Source organism: Copidosoma floridanum, unplaced genomic scaffold (assembly GCF_036245765.1).
Source record: "Copidosoma floridanum isolate Cflo_tuat_1 unplaced genomic scaffold, Cflo_Japanese_pri ptg000019l, whole genome shotgun sequence".
Taxonomy (NCBI): domain Eukaryota; kingdom Metazoa; phylum Arthropoda; class Insecta; order Hymenoptera; family Encyrtidae; genus Copidosoma; species Copidosoma floridanum.
In genome coordinates, this window is record NW_028321896.1 from 10035389 (window position 1) to 10055516 (window position 20128).

The 20128-nt window shown below is 45.5% G+C and overlaps 2 protein-coding genes across 3 annotated transcripts in view; one reads left to right on the forward strand and one right to left on the reverse strand.

Annotated features, from left to right (window-relative positions):
* Window positions 1-20128, forward strand: part of Rbp6 (RNA-binding protein 6) — a 590998-nt gene that overhangs the window by 502858 nt on the left and 68012 nt on the right. The gene's annotated exons all lie outside the window — the stretch shown is intronic.
* LOC106644653 (protein yellow-like) lies at window positions 1587-2919 on the reverse strand. Its single transcript, XM_089593513.1, has one exon. The coding sequence runs from the start codon at window positions 2760-2762 to the stop codon at window positions 1587-1589; it is 1176 nt and encodes a 391-aa protein (XP_089449639.1). The 5' UTR covers window positions 2763-2919.

Genomic DNA, 20128 nt, shown 5'->3' on the forward strand with positions numbered 1-20128 from the left:
CTAGGGTCATCGGTGCACCCAATACCATGCCCTACCCCTCGCATGTATGCACTTACACAAATGACATGTCAGTCTCAACATCAACACGCACGCAGCGATGCGACTCTCCCCGTCCGATTCCATCGACTCCCACGAGCTGTAACTATCACTCATTTTTCTCCGTTCGGTCCCCCAACCCCATCCCTCCAATGCACTGCTACGGAACAGCCCATGCATATGCACACACACGAGCAACAACCGCACATAGTACGGCCCGGCGCGTTTCATGTTCCGCGATTCCATTTCCCTCAATTTGCATATTAAATACCCCCTCGGTGTTACACGACTCGGAGTTTCATGAGACATGTCGACACACACACGCGAGTGTATGGCCAGCCAAGGACGTTAGGGTTGGGGGGGTTTGGCCAGTGACTGCATACTAACTGTAGTTACAACAGTGGCAGTACCGGCACACACCCTGTGTATTTGCATTCGTATATTTTGTTGCCTTCCTTCTCCCTCTCGCTTCTTTTCGTGTACAGAAACATACGGGTACGTACACCACCGTTTACGTCAATTGTTGCATGCACAGAGGAGGGGGGGGGGTGGAGCTGGTAGGCTATATGCGCTCGTTAAGCGAAGATCCGGTAACGAGACGTCTCCATTACTTTTGGTTATCCCCCGCTTGTTTTCCCTCCCTATCTCTTTCTTTTTTTACGAATCTCCGCGTGGCACTGAATTGGATAGCCGAGCGAGTCGCGTATGCTCGCACACGAGTACAGCGAGAGAGCCGACCTTCAGCGTGGCCTACTTTGTTCTCTTTTTCTTCCTCCTTTCCATCGCAAAAAGCGACTCGGGTTCTTCCAATCATCGACTTTTCGTCTCCCGGCGAATTCAAAGTTGATTTCGCTTCGCCGTCCCTTCTTTGTCTCCCGCTTTGCGTTATCTCTTTTGTGACTCTATGGCTTACTGATTTATTCTTCTTTTCCCTCACTATGGAAAAGTACACTTGGTTGCGTTTGCATGTAAATCATCGTATTTGCATGGCGTTTGTTTTCTCCGTTTCGAGCGAAAAAAAAAAAAAAAAAAAAAAAAAAATAGGGTGGCAACAAAAAATGAGATGATTCTTACTCGCGGTGTGCTGAAAGTAGCAACCCTCCGGCGCTCGGTTACCTTCATTGCAATTGCATGCAATTAATATAGCGAAGTTGGCGAAGTAAAACTTTTCTACCCTCATCCCTCCTTTTTTCCTCGATCCTGGAGTTATGTGAGTACATCGGAAATCCTCGAGTCGATACAAGTATTGCAATTATTGCAACTAGTGGTATTAATCAGTTGGATGAAGTTTATTAAAAACATTGCGTTTAATATGTTTACAATATTACCAAAGTTTTCATGAACAGAAGGTCACTAAAAAAATAAACATTTGCAGGTAACACAACGATTCTGGTAATTATTCATTACTTTTATTCTGGTATTTTTATTATTACAGGTACAAATACATCAAATTCAATTAATAGTACTTTACTAAGCAATTATAGCATTGTATTAAAATTATAGCCAATGTTGACTATTTTTTTGACACACGAGTGGATGCTGAAAGACCATTACGGTGCGGTACGGTTATTCCACGCATCATCGGTGATGACAGGTAACTTTGGCATACTACCGTTCCCGTAGTATTGATAGCTATATATCTTCTCGATTTTAAGGTTTATGGATAGAAGAGCAAGGCCTCTTGTAGATTTGAACCACAGGTTGCCTCTCTCGTCAAAGGTCGGTTTAAACAAATCAAAATACATTTCTCCCTTTTTGTACTTGAACCTGGTTCTGTTGAACGACACACTGTTTAATTCCCATTTGTAAAAGGACATGGGCTTATGTGTAGTGACAAACATGGTTCCTTTGTTGGATATAGTGATCTCGTTCGACTTGGACGGTGCCCAACCTAATTCCTTTACCTCCTGATTGATATTTGAGTGCAAGGTTTTATCCTTAAGTGCACGAGTGGACACCTCAAATACTTTGGGTGGGTGTGTTCCTGCGATGCAGTATAGTTTTCGATTACCTTCGCTATCTGCCGATGATAGTGCCAGTTGCAACAAGTTGTTGAAGTAACTGAATTTCCACGAGGTTCGGTTTTTCAGGGAAAAAACAATTATATCGGAGCAACGCCCAAATTTAATGTAAGCGAAGCCACCGTCCTCGTGATCCAGCACGATTTCACTCGATGTTGGTATTCTTCTGGGGTCGTCGCAACTGATTAGTTTTGATGGGATGCTGTAGCTCACGAGCACTTTGCCACCATCCTCGAGGTCAAGGATCAACAAACGGGGACCACAGTTGGAGAAATAGCCGCTGTCCAGCACCCACAGTCTGCCCATTGGGTCTATCTCGATACCCAAAATTGCCTGAAATCCCGAGCAGTCACCCCCGACCTTCTGCATCTCCCAGTTAGGGTATGGCTTGAGCCGTGGTGTTTTGGTGCTACTTAAGATCGAGACTGGGGTCATGGCCAACGCTACGGGTACACCACCGCTTCTCCAAGGGTCCATAGCTAAATACATGTTGTCCTTCCAAAACTTCATTTCTTCCAACGTGTTGTAATCTTGCACGAAAGACCTGTTTTCCACTGCTTGTTGGTATTCTTTGTAGGAGGGCCAGGTGTAATTTATGCCTGTAGTATAGAGTTTGTCACCCCAATCACATTGGACAATGAGAGACTCTCTAGCCAAGGTTATAGTGTAGAAGACACTCAACAACACTCCGTATCCGAGATACATTTCTTGTATTTTTCCTTTGAAAAAAAAAATTGAGATTAATCAAACTGCACTTATCGATTACTCAGAGACGTACCTTAGCACGCCACACTTTTATTATATTGTACGTATGTACGAAAGCGTCAGTCCAATGGAAGGAAGAACAGCAACTTATTCACGAGCGAGTGGTGGTGTAGCACTGAAGAATGTACCCAAGCCAAATTCATAGGACAATCACACAGTGAGCAAACAACGATTTGTCGCAGCAATAGCAGTGCTTTGTCAACGATATGACGCAAGCAGCAACGGATGAGTGCTTTTTTGGAGGGGAACTGCGATAAAGCTCTTCTAATCTACGTGGACGGGAAAAACTGAGCCAAGAGAACACAAGCGTACGTTTCGTAAGAGCTCGATACAACAACAAGTTGTTTTGACGCGAAGCTTCAGACTCTCCTAGTCCAATGGTGTACACTCGCAGACTTTGATGCAGCACGAAAATAAGATCTAAAAAGACAGTTTGAATCAATAAAATCTCTCGTGACAACCTTGAGGCTCGGCCCAACGATCAACATTGTGCATGAGCTTGCAAGTAGCGAGAAAGAGCTCTTTGGCAGAGTCATGTGTTGAAAAGTACTGTCTCTGTGGCAGCTAGAAATGGCAAAATAGACGCCGTGATTGACAACCCAGTGGCTCTCGGTATCCGGCTATCTATATACGTGCTCCGTCGCCTTTGCTCAGTTTGTATGCCTGCGCGCGTATACCACAGGTCTCTCCGTTGATCGGAAGCACGCTATAGTCTCGCTCCCACCCGAGCACACACGTGAGATCGACAAAACAACGGGAATGGGAGTAGGTTTCGTGCACCGTACGGCGTCGAGGGACAAAGGGTAGCGATGGAAAAATTGAAAGGGGGGCCAGGGGTGTGTTGAAATGGAGCCAAAAGCGCCGCTCGAAGGAAATCAGACCAAACGACAAAGCCTTTCCAAAAGATGAACGAGCATCCCGCGAAGGATTGAATAAAATAGTACCGATGTCTCTGCCGATCCTCTAAATGGCAATCCCCAATGATCCTTTTCGGCGCTGCAATTGAAGGAGCGCCCGCATCGTAAAGGCCGATATTACCAGGAGGACATTGGGAGCTCCTCCCGAAAACTACGTCTCCTCGCGTATGATTCCAGAAGCTCTGCATCCCAAGGAGTCGAGCGATAAAATTACAAAAGGAAAAGGGAGGAGACACCCCCGTCGTTACTCAAAACGCCGCCACTACGAGCTTTACGAGCGTCTGCAGACAATATCCGCGCGTTGTTGCCAGGGAGGAGGGATACGGAGCGCTCTGTTGCGCGTTAAGGGACGTCGTAACGTGCGCGATGAACTCGGGGATGTGGTCGTTTGGGTGCCGACGACGTCCCTTCGGTTCGCTCGAGCGATTACTTTGTCATTACCATGATTAGATGGTGACGGAAAATGTGAGCTCAGCTCGAGTGTTTTACTTGGAAAACCACGATTGTACAATGGCTGGCTGGTAATCCCGTGTTCGGAAAAATTGATGGCGCTCACTTCAGTGGGAAATCAATATCGCGGGTGCGCGCTCGATTGTTTCCGTCCAGCTGATGTGCGCGTTACAAGCGAACAATGGCGTTCCAGCGGAAATTAAGTTTGGACATTTCCCCTTGAGGGTGGTGGGGCTCTCGTGGTATTTAATTACCCGCGCTAATTGCGAGAATCGGCTTTAATTCGCCCTTTGCGTTGACCGTGTGCACGCGTGTGCTCTTCTACTCCTCCCCTGGAGGTTTGACCTGCAGCGCAATCAACGGCGACAACTCGTGTGTCTGACTTTTTCTCTCCTCCTTTCGTACAAAACTCCTTCGCTTTGCGTAACAATGCGGGACACGAGGAAGAATATTTCATGCCCAACCGCGTACCCAAGGACGACAATCCAATTACTCGGTGATGCGCGCACTCACGTCCTCCTCCACTTGTTTCAAGACTGTTTGGGTGGGTAAAGAGCGACCCGGAATTTAATTTTAGATCTAGATCGCAGCCACACACACACATACACGGGCATACGAGTCTCACGGAGTGGATATAAAAGGGAAAAATAAACCGACGGGCGTAATCGAAAGAGGTCAGCGAAAGAGATACGTCTTCGTGTGTTTTCCAGCTGATATGTAACGTTTTCGCGTGATTAAAATTAAATTGCATCATCAACGCGTCGCAGAGGCCAGCTCACCGACATTCCCTTTTTTTTTTTATCTCTTTTCCCTGGTGTCCTCTGTTTTTTATAGCAGTGCGGAAGCTTACCGGGACCAGAGCGGGGCGCTGGCCGATTTGCTCAATTAATTCTCTCATTTGTCGCGCGCCGTCGGATTTTATCGGCTATTGGCTTTTCGTCCAACTGCTCCTTCGGCGTGGCCTCGCATGTCGCGAGTACCGGACACGCGTAGCTCGTAAAATTATAATCGCCTGGAAAACACGCCCCTGATTACCTGTCACTCGGGTAATTCGTCGTATCGCGTTTTGATGACTTTGTGCTCCCTCTGGTGTTTCTGTTTGCCGTGTTGGAACATAATGACGCTTATTTACTGGTCAGGCGAGTTACCCGATACTTCGTTTTTCATGCATGCACGTCCATTTTTTCAAAACTATATTTATCACTGTAAAATTCATTGCTGAGCTGAATATCCGATTTAAGGAGCGCTTGTATTAAGATCACACGAATGTAGTTTTTACGTCGGACAACTTGCTTTTCGCAATTAATAATAATTAGCATCTTGAAAAGGAATCGAAAGATCATTTAACTCCAATCAGGACTGTTTGTTGCATTTAATGTGAAACTGTTCCAGAATAGGTACATTATTGGTTTGTGTGTTTTACACGTGGGCAAACGAATGGTCAGACAAATAAGGGCAAACGTAACTACTCCGCGCAAACACACATATACACGCGAAGGGCACACTCGCAAACAAGCCCTCGCATTCAATTAATGCCAACAATTCGACTTTGCGCGCGTAAAGCGGGAGGGAGAGAGAGGGGCTGAAAAGCACGAGCAGGTGAATGATGAAGCAGGTACTTACAATAACCCCGTTTCTCGAGGGCCCATCTCATCGTGTAGCTGCAACGTGTCGAGAGCCACCCCCACTCATCCCCCCGCATGCGCACGCTGGGATTCAGGCTGAAGTCGAGATGGGGGATGGAGGGGGTGGGCGAAAGCCGTGGGATCAAGGAAGACCGAGGAGAGTAGGCCGACGCTGCTTGTCGCCTCTTCATCTTTTTCCTCAACTCCTTCTTCGTCTTCTCCCGCTCGAGCGCCGGAATAAAATACACGAGCAATAGTGATAACAGCACCCTACGTGCGCTACTCCTCTATCTACTATACAGCGTTGGAGATTTTCTTTGAGCAAGTAACGAAGGAATTTAAATATTTCCGCGCAGGAGTTTCTCCAAGTCAATTACCAGATTCGAGCGCTCGACCTCCCACAGGGGGGTGCCTCCTCTGTACGTATACAGAAACTACCCCAAGGCTCGCTCTTTCGTTCTCCATCGCTGTATATATCTCGGTCTTTATTAAAACAATTTGCTGGAACACGACCGTACGGGCACGCCGAGCTCTAACTATACGCGGCTGAGAGGCTGTTACGCGCGACAACGGGTGGTTTGTCGTCCTTTCTCTTCCCTCGGACGGGGGTGGGGGCTACTGCGCGCGAGACGTAAATATTTGGAAACGAACTTGTTTCGCGACAATTAAATTTCGCCCCGCGCCGCTGCCCCTCGCTACCCTCGAGTCGCTCGGTCGGGTTTATTAGCCGTGCCCGTGCCTCTCTCGTTCTCCTCCCTCCTTTTTTTCTTCCTCTTCTTGACTCCCTACCTTTTTTTCGGTCGATCGTTGGCGGTCCAGGTTCGCCGTTGAGCCGGGACATTCAATGAAATGTAATTTGGCGCTATAACTTGTTGGTTTCACTTGTTGATGAATTTCTGTTGCAGGACAATTTTTAATAGCCGTTTTGGTTTGCTGTACGTATAAGTCGTGTGGAATGTGTCGAGAGAAAATTAAACGATTAAAACGAGCCGTCCGATGTAACGAACGGAAATTACGCAAATAGATGCAATCAAATAATTATCATTTAAGCGGGACGTGTGTAATTACACCAACTAAAAAAAAAAAAAAAAAAAAAAAAAAAAAAGATAGTAGAGTAGGTACAGACACCAGTATCGACCGGTTGGATATTGAGAACGTGAATCAGTTACTTATTTCTGTCTCGCAGAGCAAAGGAAGGGGCGAGTCGAAAAGAAATATATGTATACCTATGGAGTGGTGGCTCCAATAAAGAATCGATATGTCACGGATGGAAGAAGTCGGCCACGCGAGTGACGGACACGCGATGGATATCACGTGATATGACACGGTGGGGGTATCCCATTCCGCCGTGATTAATATTTCAGCGGGAAATAGTCGGGCCATTCGTGGCGCTTGGCTCCGTCGAGGCTTAAGCTCCCTCCCTCCGATTGCTGCAATCCCTACGTGAGTCTCCCCCTACATACTTCTCGTCGAGCGCCCCCAGCTTTCCGATGTCATTCCACGAGCTAAACGCTGATTGCCTCATTGAATATAAAATATCGCGATATCTGCGCGTACTTCGATACGGGCACCCCTGATCAATTGAAATTCAATCATTAACGTCGCTCGTTACGGATTCAAATGCCTCGATGGGAGTGGCAGCCTGGGAAACGACACGAGCTGCGTCCTTTTTTTGTCTCCAACTGGAAAATTTTTTAACCAAGGGGGTGCGTTTTACATTTCTCGTTGCTTCTGTGCAGAGAGCCTTAAAAAGGGGTCAAATTAAACACTTTGCCAGCAGGACAGTAGAGTAGAGCTGGCGAAAAACTTGCCAACGATTTTCGTCCACGAGAGTTGCTAGGGTCACGTCATCCTTCGTCTGCCCTTTTTTTTTTTTTTTTTTTTTTTTTTTGCTAATTGCAGCGGAATATTTTTTTAAATCGCGCGACTGACAGTGGACCGCGCGCAATTAACGTGCCGAGTTCTCCTTCCCGACGCGTGTTAAACTTTTCCAGCTACGTGTGCCGAGGAGCTGTCTCGCGACCAAAGAGACCCAGTCTTCGTTTTGTCGCGCGACACTTTTGACGTCGTTAGCAGCGTAAAAAAAAAAAAAAAATACCGCTGAACTCGGGTGTTTTCCGAGCGTGTGCGCGAGACTCGTGAAACAAATGAGGTCGAAAAAAGTCCGTCTGTCTTTCGCTCCGAGGTGTTTGGACTGCTCGCGTTGCAAGTTTTCAGCAATTATTTTAAATCCCTTTAACTCATCGGCACGGGTCAGCGAGTAAGAGAAACTTAAAAAATGTGACGCTGAAAGGACGCCGTATTCTCGTTAACATTGACGTGTGCTTGGTTTCCAAGGTTTTTTTTTCATCAGCCTCTTTAAGCGTTTCAGGGCGGTGCAATTTCCGAATCCACCCTCCTGAAGACTCAAGACAGCGAGACCGTCACAAATCCGCGGTCTAATGAATCCAAGATTACGCCAGAGGGGGTGTGGGATAACAAAATTCCAGCCAAACTATCCTAATGAATTTCTCTTTGGATATCTCGCTCTTTCCGGCAATACCCCCGACGCGGCCTCCGTAACACGCGTCGCTTTTTCCCCGCAGCGAACACCGCATGTATACGCACCGGGGTGCTGCTGCGGCAAATATTCACACCAGCTGGAGGAAAGTTCGGTGCGACTTTGTACCTGCCGGTGCGCTAATACGAGACGCTGAAACTCACTGCTGCTGCTGTGACTTCCGGCCCCGGCGTCTCTTCCTCCCTTGCACCCTTTCCGACATCCGGTGAAAGTTAGCTGCCTCTCCGTTTCAGACCCTCCCCCCGAGGGGGCCCCCCGACGTAGATATCACTGATTTAATTACCGCACGCTGCGCTCGAGCGCGACATTACGCGCTTGTGCAGTGCCTGCATCGCCCCGGTGGTGGCTGCTTCCAGCGGATGTCGGAATATGTGTCTCCGCTGATAAAATATCGCTCGCGCCGTCATTAGCTGGTTTTAACGGGATTAGGAGAGTACGCGTTAATGTCGCTGGCAAGGGGTGGATGGGGTGGGACGTTAATTCGGGGCGCGTGCTTCCTCTTTCGGTGATATCTTGCCCGAACTATGGTATACGGCGCATGTAAAATGGGAAATGAAAGAGAGCATACGATTCAATTGCTGTTCGAGGCTTGATGTAGTTCAACGAGTAGGTAACAGGTTGTGAGGTATTTAATACTTTAGTTTTTTTTCTGAGATAAATTGGAACTATTGTTTGAAATTTCAACGTATGACATCATTGGAGGAAAAGTTTTGAAAAGAAATCATTCCGGGGAGTTTCTGATCCAAGTGCATTGTTTTTTATCAAATTCAGTTGAGCTGATGTGTCAACGTTTTTTTTTTTTTCCTTTTAAGGGCTGCAAGAGGGTTCACTTCACATGCGCCTCGATGTCAAGTCCATCAATTTTTAAAACCAGGGATTTCTCATAACAGTCGATATACACGGCACAACTAAAATTTCGAGGAAAAAAAAGTTACCCCTGACATAAATGAAGCTCAACGCAATCCCTTGATTTTTCTGTTTCGCAAAACCTGCCTGAAATAAAAACACACGAAACAAATAATGAAAAATTCCCCGTTAAATTCCCAACAACAAAACAAAGCACCATAATTAATTACAATTGCCTTGTACGTTCAAAATAATAAATCCTGCCTTATCAAGGATAATTACCGAGCAAACAAATCCAACCGCTTGCGCATGCGGGCGTTTCGTTGTGAAAATACGCACATAAAGCTGCTGCGCGTTAATCACGAATTATTATCACCGCAACTTCGAATGTCAATAAACAAAAGCTTTGACGTTAATAGGAACACAATTAAAGCCCAAAAATATCAATTCAGTGGCACAAATTACATCAGCCAACGAAAAACAGTTCGTAACACACACGGGGCGGGGGGGGGGTGGGAATGCAAATATCACGCGAGTTTTTGATTCTGCTCTTGTTCGTTTTCCGACGCTGGCGTCTCTCTGGTGATAAAATTCAACGCCCAACCAACGTACGCATGCCTTATGGAAGGGGGTTTTCCAGCCGAAGCTCCCGCGTTGTCGTTAACTCTTTTGTTAAACACAACGCGGGTAAATTATGCTCGCGCGCCTCTCGAACCGAAATAATTTTTTCGCGCGGCTGATGTTTACCAGCGAACGGCAGCGATCGATGAGTCCGCGGCGAGGGAAAGAGAGACTCGCGTAAAATGTAAATACGAGGCGGTGCAGCCGTACTTGGTGTCGCAGCCACGGGCTTTTGTTACACACGCACGCACCACTGGCAGGCTGTCTTTCCCTGCGTGCGATTCGTAATTACGCGCGGTGAAATGATTACATGAAACGCGCCCTAGGCACAATTGGTTTGCTCATCTCTCGCACAGCCGTGCATTTGTTGTTTCTGTTTATTGCTGTGACAATTTTTTTGTCTCTGCTTTGAAAGCTTACGTTTGCTTGTTGGCAGAGAAAATATTGTAATTGAGGATGTTTAAAAAGAAGCCCGATAATTTGCTTAGTAATGCAGGCTCTTTGCAATCGTTGACAGCATGCTCTACTTTTAATTAACGTAATAGTTGCAAAAAAAAAAAAACTTCTTAAACTGCACTTTCAGGATATTAATTAATTAACTAACTAAACAAAAATTTTCCCTACCGATTAAAAGTCTTATTTGAGTTACTAAGTAATCAAATTAATTTTACCAATGTAAATGTACCATGGACGGCTTGGAGCAAACATTTCATGGGTAACCTAAAAAGTTTTTATTCCAAAGAATAAATGTTTAACCAGTGGTTCAAATATTTATTAAAAATTTTAATGGATGTCGGATTAGGTATCTTTTGGACATACCTACTTGCTGCCTTAGGTAACTTCACTCAAATAAAAATTGTTAGAACAAAAAATTAAGAAACGTAACAATAAGTCAAATTTAAGACTCACAAGTATAAAATACTAGCAACCCCCCGTCTCGGCTTCGCCCGAGACTAACTAAATGGAACACCGTAGCGTGTTGACATGTAATGAGAAACGTTTTCAGTCAGAAATTTTACGTTTATTCCTGTCACTTCTTAGAACAAAAATCTTCTTATTGAAAACATATTTGTTCGCAATCCATGCAGTTTATTTGGGCGAATAATAAGCTGTAAAAATTAAAAACAATACAATTATGCTGCAAAGTACCGTGCGTTCCTTATGCCATTAAATAATCGTTGGCCGTAAGGAGCGGTTGATTTGCAGTTTCTCCCGTGTAATTTACGAAAAGGGCCATTTTTTAAAGATGTTAGGATTTTAAACTCCCAAAAATATATATTAAAAAAATTTTTTTTCTCTTGTCTCACAACTTGATTACCAGAGCAACAAAGTCTTGGAGCTTAATCTCTACATTTTTTATTGCTACAAAAGTACAAATATATCTTCTTCTTATTTAAAAACCTGAATTAAGATTTTTAAACATTTCAGAGATTACTGTGAGGGTAAAATGAAAAGCTAATCTCTCACGTAATGGATTCTTTATTTGTCGATTTTGATGATGCTGTTCCAATCTCTATAAATTTTCTGCGTCAGTTTCTTGAGGCCTAAAATTGTATTCATTAGATACATTTAAAGTTTTCCTTCCAATTCACTCTTTTGCGACTTTTGTGACCCCTAACGGCTATTTCGTGTCACTTTGTTACGTTATAATATATTCGTTGGCAAGGTAGTTCGAGGTCCGATTGCCCTAAAAAAGACCGGTGAGCTTCTTATAAGTAAACTCTTTCTTGACTAAAGTTTACAGCAATTGTGACTGCTTGGATACCTCAGGGTGATCTCCTCTGGCCTGCTGTTGAAGACCCAGACTGATCGGGAAAAAAATTACAAAGTCCGAAGCTTTGGGGCTAGTTGTAGTGCTCTTTCCTAACGTCTCCTGGTATAACGTCAAAGACGTTGGTGTCTAAAGCACCTTTTTTTTGCAGACTCAGTTGTTTTGATGATCCAAGGTGGAGAGATTATGAATCAGTGTGCAAAATTTCAGCAAAATCGGTTCAGTAGTTTTCGCGGTTAGCGATTGCAACGGTTTTAGCGACTTTGCTTTATATATTAGTAAGATGTAAGTACAAACATGTAAAGTGTACAATAATGATTAAACCGTCCAATACGAATCAAAACGTAACTTGGTCGCTACATTGCATTACCACATTACGGAAATGAACTATCTGCAACGTCATCGCGACAATCGCTCTAGTAGATCCCGCAACGACAGAGCAACGCAGACAGCGAGCCGCCCTCGGCGACTATACTGGACCACCAGCAGTCGACAGCCAGCTACCGCATCCCTTGCCACGCTTACGCGCGATTATGCATGATCGATTAGGTATTGCCTGTCGTCGACCGCGACTTCGTATCCATACCAAACCCGCTCCATCGCCCCTACACCCCCCTTCTCTCTCCCCCGGAGTCAATGAGTGTAGAGCCCTCGCTATGTTGGTTTTGTCTCCCGCTGGTCTGCACGTCTGGCTCTCCCTTTCAGTCGATGTCTAGGCCGAAGTAACCGCAAATTTTGCTGATGGCCGTTTGACGATTAATACCCTATCCTCCATTTGCTCGTTTCTCCCTTTGCCTTCCGTTTCTCTTTTATCGTATACGTACACACAACGCGATACTGATGCGCTGAAAATCTACAAATGGAGTTTGATATCTCTTTTTGATGGAAAATTCTAGTGTACTTTTAACTGAATATGTTTTTTGGGAGCTTTTTTCATTAAAAATTCAAGCAGTTCGTTAAAAATAGCAAAAATAAGGCAGAAGCAAGTTACATTCGAAGCAAAATCGATTTTAAGTAGTACAGCTCTTAATATAGTCAGACAGTTGAACGTAAACAAGACCTGAATCGATTACATCCAACGAAACTCCTTTTTCTCTATTTGTATGTTTTTTTCTTGATTCCATACGAAATCGATTTTAAGTAGTACAGCTCCGAATATAGTCAGGCCGTTGTTAAAATATTTGATGAGTCCTAAATCAATTACATTCTGCAAAAGGATTGATTTAGTTTGATTTAAGAGTGAATTCAGTTTTTTAACAGCATTTTAAAAATGTCTACTCAAAAATATCACAAATAAAGTAGAAGTATCATTAGAATCTACACAAAATCGATTTCAAGTAGTATAGCTTCGAACGTAATCAGACAGTTCTTAAAAGTATTCAAACAAGACTTTAATGGATCACACTCAACAAAATTCTCTTGTTTCTATTCACGCATTGCTCATTTAATCTTTAGCTTCACTGGTTTTATCTAGGTACACGAAAAGCGATTTTGTTACGCCAGGTACTTTTCAGTAAACAGTACAAACAGAGCGGAATTATCATTAGAATCTATATAAAATCAATTTTAAGTAGTAAAGCCCCGAATATCGTCAGACAGATGTTAAACGTATTTTGGATTATATCCGACAAAATATTCAGCAATATCAGTAACTAATGTTAAAATACGATTGTTGTATTACAGTAAGCTCCGCCTCGCACGCAAAGCTCTAAATATCTTAAGCTCCTAATGAATGCGTAGCACTCCTTCCCGATTTTATTCATACTCTTAATTACGCCGTGGAAGATTTAGATTCCCCTCTAGAGCTACAATGAACCTTCCATAATGAAGCTCCTCCAGCACCAATTTGTTCCCCCCTTCTTGCCTTCCCCTTCGTTTCGATCGATACTACGGCTACCACATTATCCAGCCACTGTGTACATCCACCAACCCCCTACGCTTTATAAAGCACACAAGACAACTCCTCCGTCCATATACCCGGGCTAACAAAACTGTAGCGATCGCAAAACACCCGTTAGTTCGCGGCTGTCTCATTTTCACGCGTAATAGCCTCCAGAAGATGACAACAACGAGGAGGAAGAGGATAGAGTATTGCGAAATAGGAAGTCACGGCAGCGTCGGAAGTTCCAAGTGGGGGGAGAGGCTTCGTCGTCTTTTCGGCATCAGGGGCATACCCAGGGGATATGATTCTCTCCTAATTGTCATGAATCCACCCTAATGAAGTGAATCGGCCCCTTCGAGCCATCACCGCTCTTCTTCCCTCCCTTCCTTTCTCGAGTCCTTGCGCTGTGGACGAGCCGTGCCATTACGGGAGAGCGAGCAAGAGACGTAGGAGTCAAGTTAGCACAGCCTTGCAGGGGCGTCCCTCTAGACGTAACCCCCCCTCCGTCTCGCTCTCCTGCTCTTAAAATTTAATCTATTCTAACTATTGAATTACCCTTGGATACGTCGCCTAATTGATTGATTAGTCTCTCCTTATTAGCAACTCGTCCGCTCAACTTTGCCCAATACTACCACTTCACAACCATCCCTTTGTATCTCTAAGTACATAATTTGTTAATCTAATTTTTTAATCAGATACCTTTACGTAACGAAAGCCACGTAGCAAGTGCGTATTCAACAGTCACCATTAATACGGCTTCGCACGTTCAATTACGTTTCCACGTGATCTCGATAAAAACAGCGCTGTAGAAGAAAGTTTGGAGCCTCGGCAAGCGTCGTAGCTCTGCTTTTTTTCTCCCTTTCCTCCCAACGAAATTACCTCATCCACTTATTTTTAGTTCATCACAAGAACATCCAACGATTTTGAGGAAGAAACTCGGACATTATGCAACTTTGCAAAGTGGCACGATAAAACAAAAAAGTTCGCCGGGATAAAACTTGGGCCAGATGTTGCCCAACACTGCGGCGGCAGGCGTCTCTTCCGGGCCATTAAAAATTTTTACTCCCTCCTTTTTGGAACGTTCAGCTCTTCCCCCAGAGGCCATCTATTAGATTATCCCGACGAAATTAATTAACTCACCCGCACGTACACACCTCCACCGATTTCCATACATACAGACCCGGGATAAGGTCGCAAATACGAAGTTTCTCGAGGACAGTGCAGAGGAAACTGGAAGGGGGGGGGGAAAGAAGCTACGGCAAAGAGCGGACAGTGGGGTATAGTGCGGCGGTAGGGGATTATAATGCGCACGGCACCGTGAGTTTTCGTTTGACTTTGCGCTTAGCCAAACTTTCGAGAGAACAGTCCTTCCTGGCACTTGCACGCCATACCCCCTCACATCGTCCTCGTATACACGGCGCGTGTGGGCCACAACCAGCGCTCCGCCACTATCCGCGTATTATTATTCCGCTCCTGTGGTTGCCGTTTTCTAACGATCAATATGTATTCATGAACTTTAACTCGCCCACCGCGTATGGACGCGTGAAGAGTCTGCCAGGACTTGGCGGTCACTCGAACGTATACCTAAAACTACATGAAATTGTTGGCTGGTTATGTTTCCAACTGATTGGAGATAAACAAAATACAGGCTGCTTATCCAATCAAACGTGCACTCTCAGTACGATACGCAGGAACTATAATGGATGAGCCTGAAATGAGCTAAGGGAAATTAGTTGTTCCAGGAATCCGACCACTTCTATGTTTCTCCAAATTTTAGACTCCAATGACTTTTAATACTTTTGAAATACTTCCAACGTTGACCAGCCCTCGTAGCAGTGGAATTTTCTATACTTCCAAAACCCAGTGCAGGCAAGTGGGTACTCATTGTTTTAACTCATCCCTGTAAAAAATTAGACTGAGCCACAAACCGTAGGCTCGCGTAGCAAGTATACTCCAGTACGTGTTCCAATCAACCCTTCCACGCTTTGAGTTTGATTGACTATTGTGTCAACTAATTAGCCCATTTTCCAATAACCATCGAAGGCGTGGTCGCGCGCTAATTACACAAGGGTGCTCTCGAACACGTTGTATGTGCACACGCGACTCGCTCTGTACTCGGCCAAAAGAAGGCCTCGAGTGTTTTCTCGTGGAAACGAGCATAGCTCGCGTTGGATTTAACCATGTTATATTTCCTCTTGATTATTCCAGAAAAAAAAGAAATCCTTTTGAAAGGAGAAACGCGCCCTTCCTCGTCCCGAATGTCACCGATTGTAAATCATCGGGCACGCAGGAGTCGCATTAATTTAGGGGGGGGGGGGGCATGAAAATTAGAACGGAACAAAGGAAACGCACTTCGTACACGTCAAAGCCCTAATGACGCGATCGCCTGTAAAACGCACGTACAACTCGGCCTCGCTTATCCAGCGCCATCTTGGATTCCTCGCCGTGCCTCCGCGTATAAACTTCGTGGCGCAATATCTGATGGAAGGAGCCGGCGGGGTAGACGGAGCCGCGCAATTACATCGGCCATTCGTCAGAGGCCTCCTCCACATTCCAGCCTTTTTGCCCTGGGCACGTGTAATGCTTGTAAGTTTAATCACGCGTCATCGTTTACTTGCACGGTATCGCGTGCCAACTTCCCAGCGTTACAATGCGCTAGTTCGCAACGATTTCGTTAACGGTTTACATTATTTGACCCCACTTATCAAAAAGATGATCCGTTGAGGGAGTTATTTGTAATTCCGAAGGTCAAACGTGACGCCCTTGATAGGATCCGTGCAAATATACACCTCCGTATAGTGTAGCTCTGTGTGCCGTAACGGCGAGATGGAATCGGATATTCATGACATAAGCGTCAAAGTGAATTGTACTCACCAACACGATGATACGGAAGCAGGTGCATTCACTTACACCCCACCCAAATCGATCGGCCTATTCTTACCCCGCGTTTGGTAAATATCCGTCAGCCATTCGCACTTTGGGCCACGGCAACGCTGACGCGGTAGAGGTGAAGGGATATCCGCCCCATGGCCGGGGGCTAGTCGTAAAATAACACAACGCACCCCCGTGCCGAGCTCGAGTCGAATAGCCGCAAGACTTCTCCTGTGCATATGCACGGTAGGGGTCTGGGGGGTAATGGTGTATATATGGGCGGTACTGTTCGTTATCTCGCGCGATTTCCATGCACAGCGGGGCTCGTTCGCACCAGCAACCGGATCGTTACAGTCCGTGTCGCTCGTATACGGATATCGACTCTTGGCACTCGCGTTATCTCGCTGCTTCACGGTTTCGGATGACTCTACTCGTCCTTCTCGTCAACTCCGTAGCCAACTAGATTACTGCTTTATTTTTGACGAGCGCATTCCCTCGTCAAGTGTATTATTTAATACGTGATCTACACCAATATACGAGCAAAAGTATAATTTTGGCTCGCTCTTATATTTTCTCCTACAATACGAGACGTTCATTGCTCAATTGACGAGCATTCAATCAGCAAAATGCTGCAAAAAAAATTTATTGAAACGCTTTTGCGACGAATCAAACCGGCGTTGGACCTTGTGACTTTTACACAAAATGCATCTACGGTGCTTCCGGTAAAAACGAACAAAGCCCATCCAATCAGCTTTGAGCCCTCTAATCAGTCGAACGATAAAACAAAACAATTAATCCTCCAATTAAGCACTTTTTTCCTCCAATGAGTACAGAGATACTGTGTGATGGGGTAGGGGGTGGTTTAATCAAACGGACCCACTCGAAAACAATTGTTCCTATCCCTCTGCAAGCGGTGCTCCTCCAGAGTCCGTCTTTTCCCATTCGCAGAGGGTCGATCCCGTTCTCAGGGTCCAACGGATTCACGGATAACAATCGACGGAGGGACGGAACTCGTTGACCACGAAGGGAGACGGGGAGGAGAAGACACCTCGTCAAAGAGTCTCAAGATGCAGCAGCTTGAAATTCCCACGTTTCTCCAAGAAGCAAAGTTGCCACGGAAGAGGCCTTGGGCGCACAGTCCGTATACGTATCTCGATCTTGATTCGGTTGTTGTACGGAAGGGCAGCTTCGTTATCTCGCGGCTCTTGAGATAAGCCACACGCACGTGTGTGCTTCAGCAGTAACAACCGTACAACCACAACGACGACCGGGAAAAAAGTAGCTAACCCAGTTTTCGCGGTGTCAAGTGTATATTGTATACACGTAGAAGACGAACACGACAGGGACACAACGACAATGCAGAGAGCACGAAGGAGGAGTCGGTCTCGCTTTGTTGTGTGTGGTATATGTAACGCCTGACACGTAGAGCACGCGGAGGTGCGCATCCCATTGAAACCGCACTGCAAGTGAATCGTAATACGTGTGTATGACGCATCTCTGGCTTCCTGGACTAACTGAACCTCGAGTGGCGTGTTACAACAATATGTTACACGCGAATGACGGACTTCCGCGGCTTCGTGGATTGGGAGTGCAGTTCGATTGTCGTGTATATTACACGTTGTGCGAGTGCTTCAATCGAATGTTCTAAGTATTAGGTTACAAGCAATCATCAATTCGTGTTAATGGGAAATGAAGTTGGATTATTCAAACAGTAGCTACATATTAATGGCTTTTCGAATATATACATCGTAATGCTTTACGAACCACTCTATTGTAGGAATTTCCATCTAGTTACGAAATCAAACCCTCGTCGATTTAGTGCACCGTTAGGTGCATAGCTCGGCATTCATAGGCTTATTTATACACGTGTCGTATATTAACGATCTCCCGATATCGCGCTAAAATGCAGCGTCGGATGTATATGTACCGTGTATAGCCAGCAAAAACCATATATTTATGGTCTATATAATCTGTGCAACATCGATGCACGAAGGCGCAAAAACGAAGATTAATTATAAACCATGAGAGCAGATTAATTCAATATATATTGCCCAATAAACAACGTGGATGCTCGCGTCCTGTGAATATCGCGCTTCCATGGCCTCGGAGCTTTTGGAAAGATTTCGCTCGAGCGTCAGGGCGAGATTGCTCGATGTACACCCAAGAGCCAGGGGGAGGGAAGATAGCGAGTTTGGTGTGCCAGAGCCATTACCGCCGCGCTGATATACCGAGAGATTAGAAGCACATGTTACACGGGCCGGCGCAACGCACGACACACACACATGGTCCTCCCGTCGTTACTTGGAGGTTAATTCTCTGCACGTAGTAATCCGTAAACGCGTTATCCCGCGCTCTATGGCGCCCTTCTCTCTTGTTCGAATATTTTTGCACCCACCCCCGGCGTTGGCCGAAGAGGCGTTTTCCCCGAGACCGCAGCGCTTGACCGCGCGACTGCGGAAATCTTGAAAATTCCATTACCGCGCGGATCGGAGAGCGCGGCCTACGGGAAACCCCTGGAACGAAGGGAAAAAAAAGCGACCGGGGCTGGACGAGGTAATGGAGGTCTGGACGTTTCAGCGGTCAGGAGTCGAGAGGTAATTTCGTGGTTTTTGTTTTTCCCCCCTCTACCGTCGTTCGTACGTTCTCTCAGGAGCCTCGCGCCTCAATCGCTACTCCGATGCACGTAATGCATGGTTTTGGGGCGCTTGTTTCAAACGACGCTCAATTTCAGTGGAGTAATGGGTTCCTAGGCGTGTCTAAGAGCAGCACGTAGCTTTACGCGTACAAGCAAAGCTTCACGTGTGCCGAAAAACACCAGTTACTACTGAAAATAAAGAGTCCCGGAAATTATTCGAGCTACTCAAAGATACGATAATTGACATTCATCAAAACACATATTCTCATAATCGAACTAGATAAAGTCTTCCAACACCATTAACATCTTAAAACCAATCCTGTGGGTCGTTTGGTAAATTCAGTCTCACGAAGCTTTTAGCTCTGTTTTTTTTTTACCTTTTACTCGTAAACAAACTCGAGCCGAAACGCCGTTTGTTGACTCCCATCTCAGAAGCAAGCAGTGCAAGAACGAGCCACGCTCTTGCGAGCACAACGAAAACAGCATCCCACCGAATAAAATCAACGCGCGAAAAGGAGTGCACAATGCTCGATGGAGCCCATTTCGTATTTACGTATTTTTCGAGCGGATTACCTACAAATGGAACCGGCGTGCGCTCGTTTATTTTTCCGCTCTCTATTGTAACCCCCTCCTCCCTACCATCCCTTTTTTTCCTGATTCGGTGCTCTCACCTTGGCTATGACGCATTGATTTACACAGCTGACTAATTGACACGCTGCTCTTTTTTTTCTTTCTCTTCTCTTGCTTCCTCCCTTTTTTTCCCAGGTCATGAGTCTCGAATACAAAGTAATGCGGAGCTATTCTCCCGCTGAGGGAGCCACGCGGGGTGATTCCGTGCGAGAGGGGGTCGAAAGAGCGCGCCCTATAACGAGTAACCTCGTTATCATTCGTAATTTATCAAAGCCCGGTTGGCGCAACAGTTTTTTAACTCCCACCTACACTGGCTTCTCTCGCTTTCCGCTCCACCAAATTAACGGGTCTCTCGCTTGCGCCCGCGCGATTCTTTTATTTCTGTGCGTGAAGCAGATTTAGCGCTAACGATTATTTTTCCGTTTTTTTTTTTGTTTTTTTTCTCGTCCAACACAATGAAAAAAAAAAACGCTGACGACGGAAATTTGTTATTAATTC

Coding starts and splice junctions, on each gene's coding strand:
- LOC106644653 (XM_089593513.1), bottom strand. CDS start 2,762: ATGTATCTCGGATACGGAGTGTTGTTGAGTGTCTTCTACACTATAACC.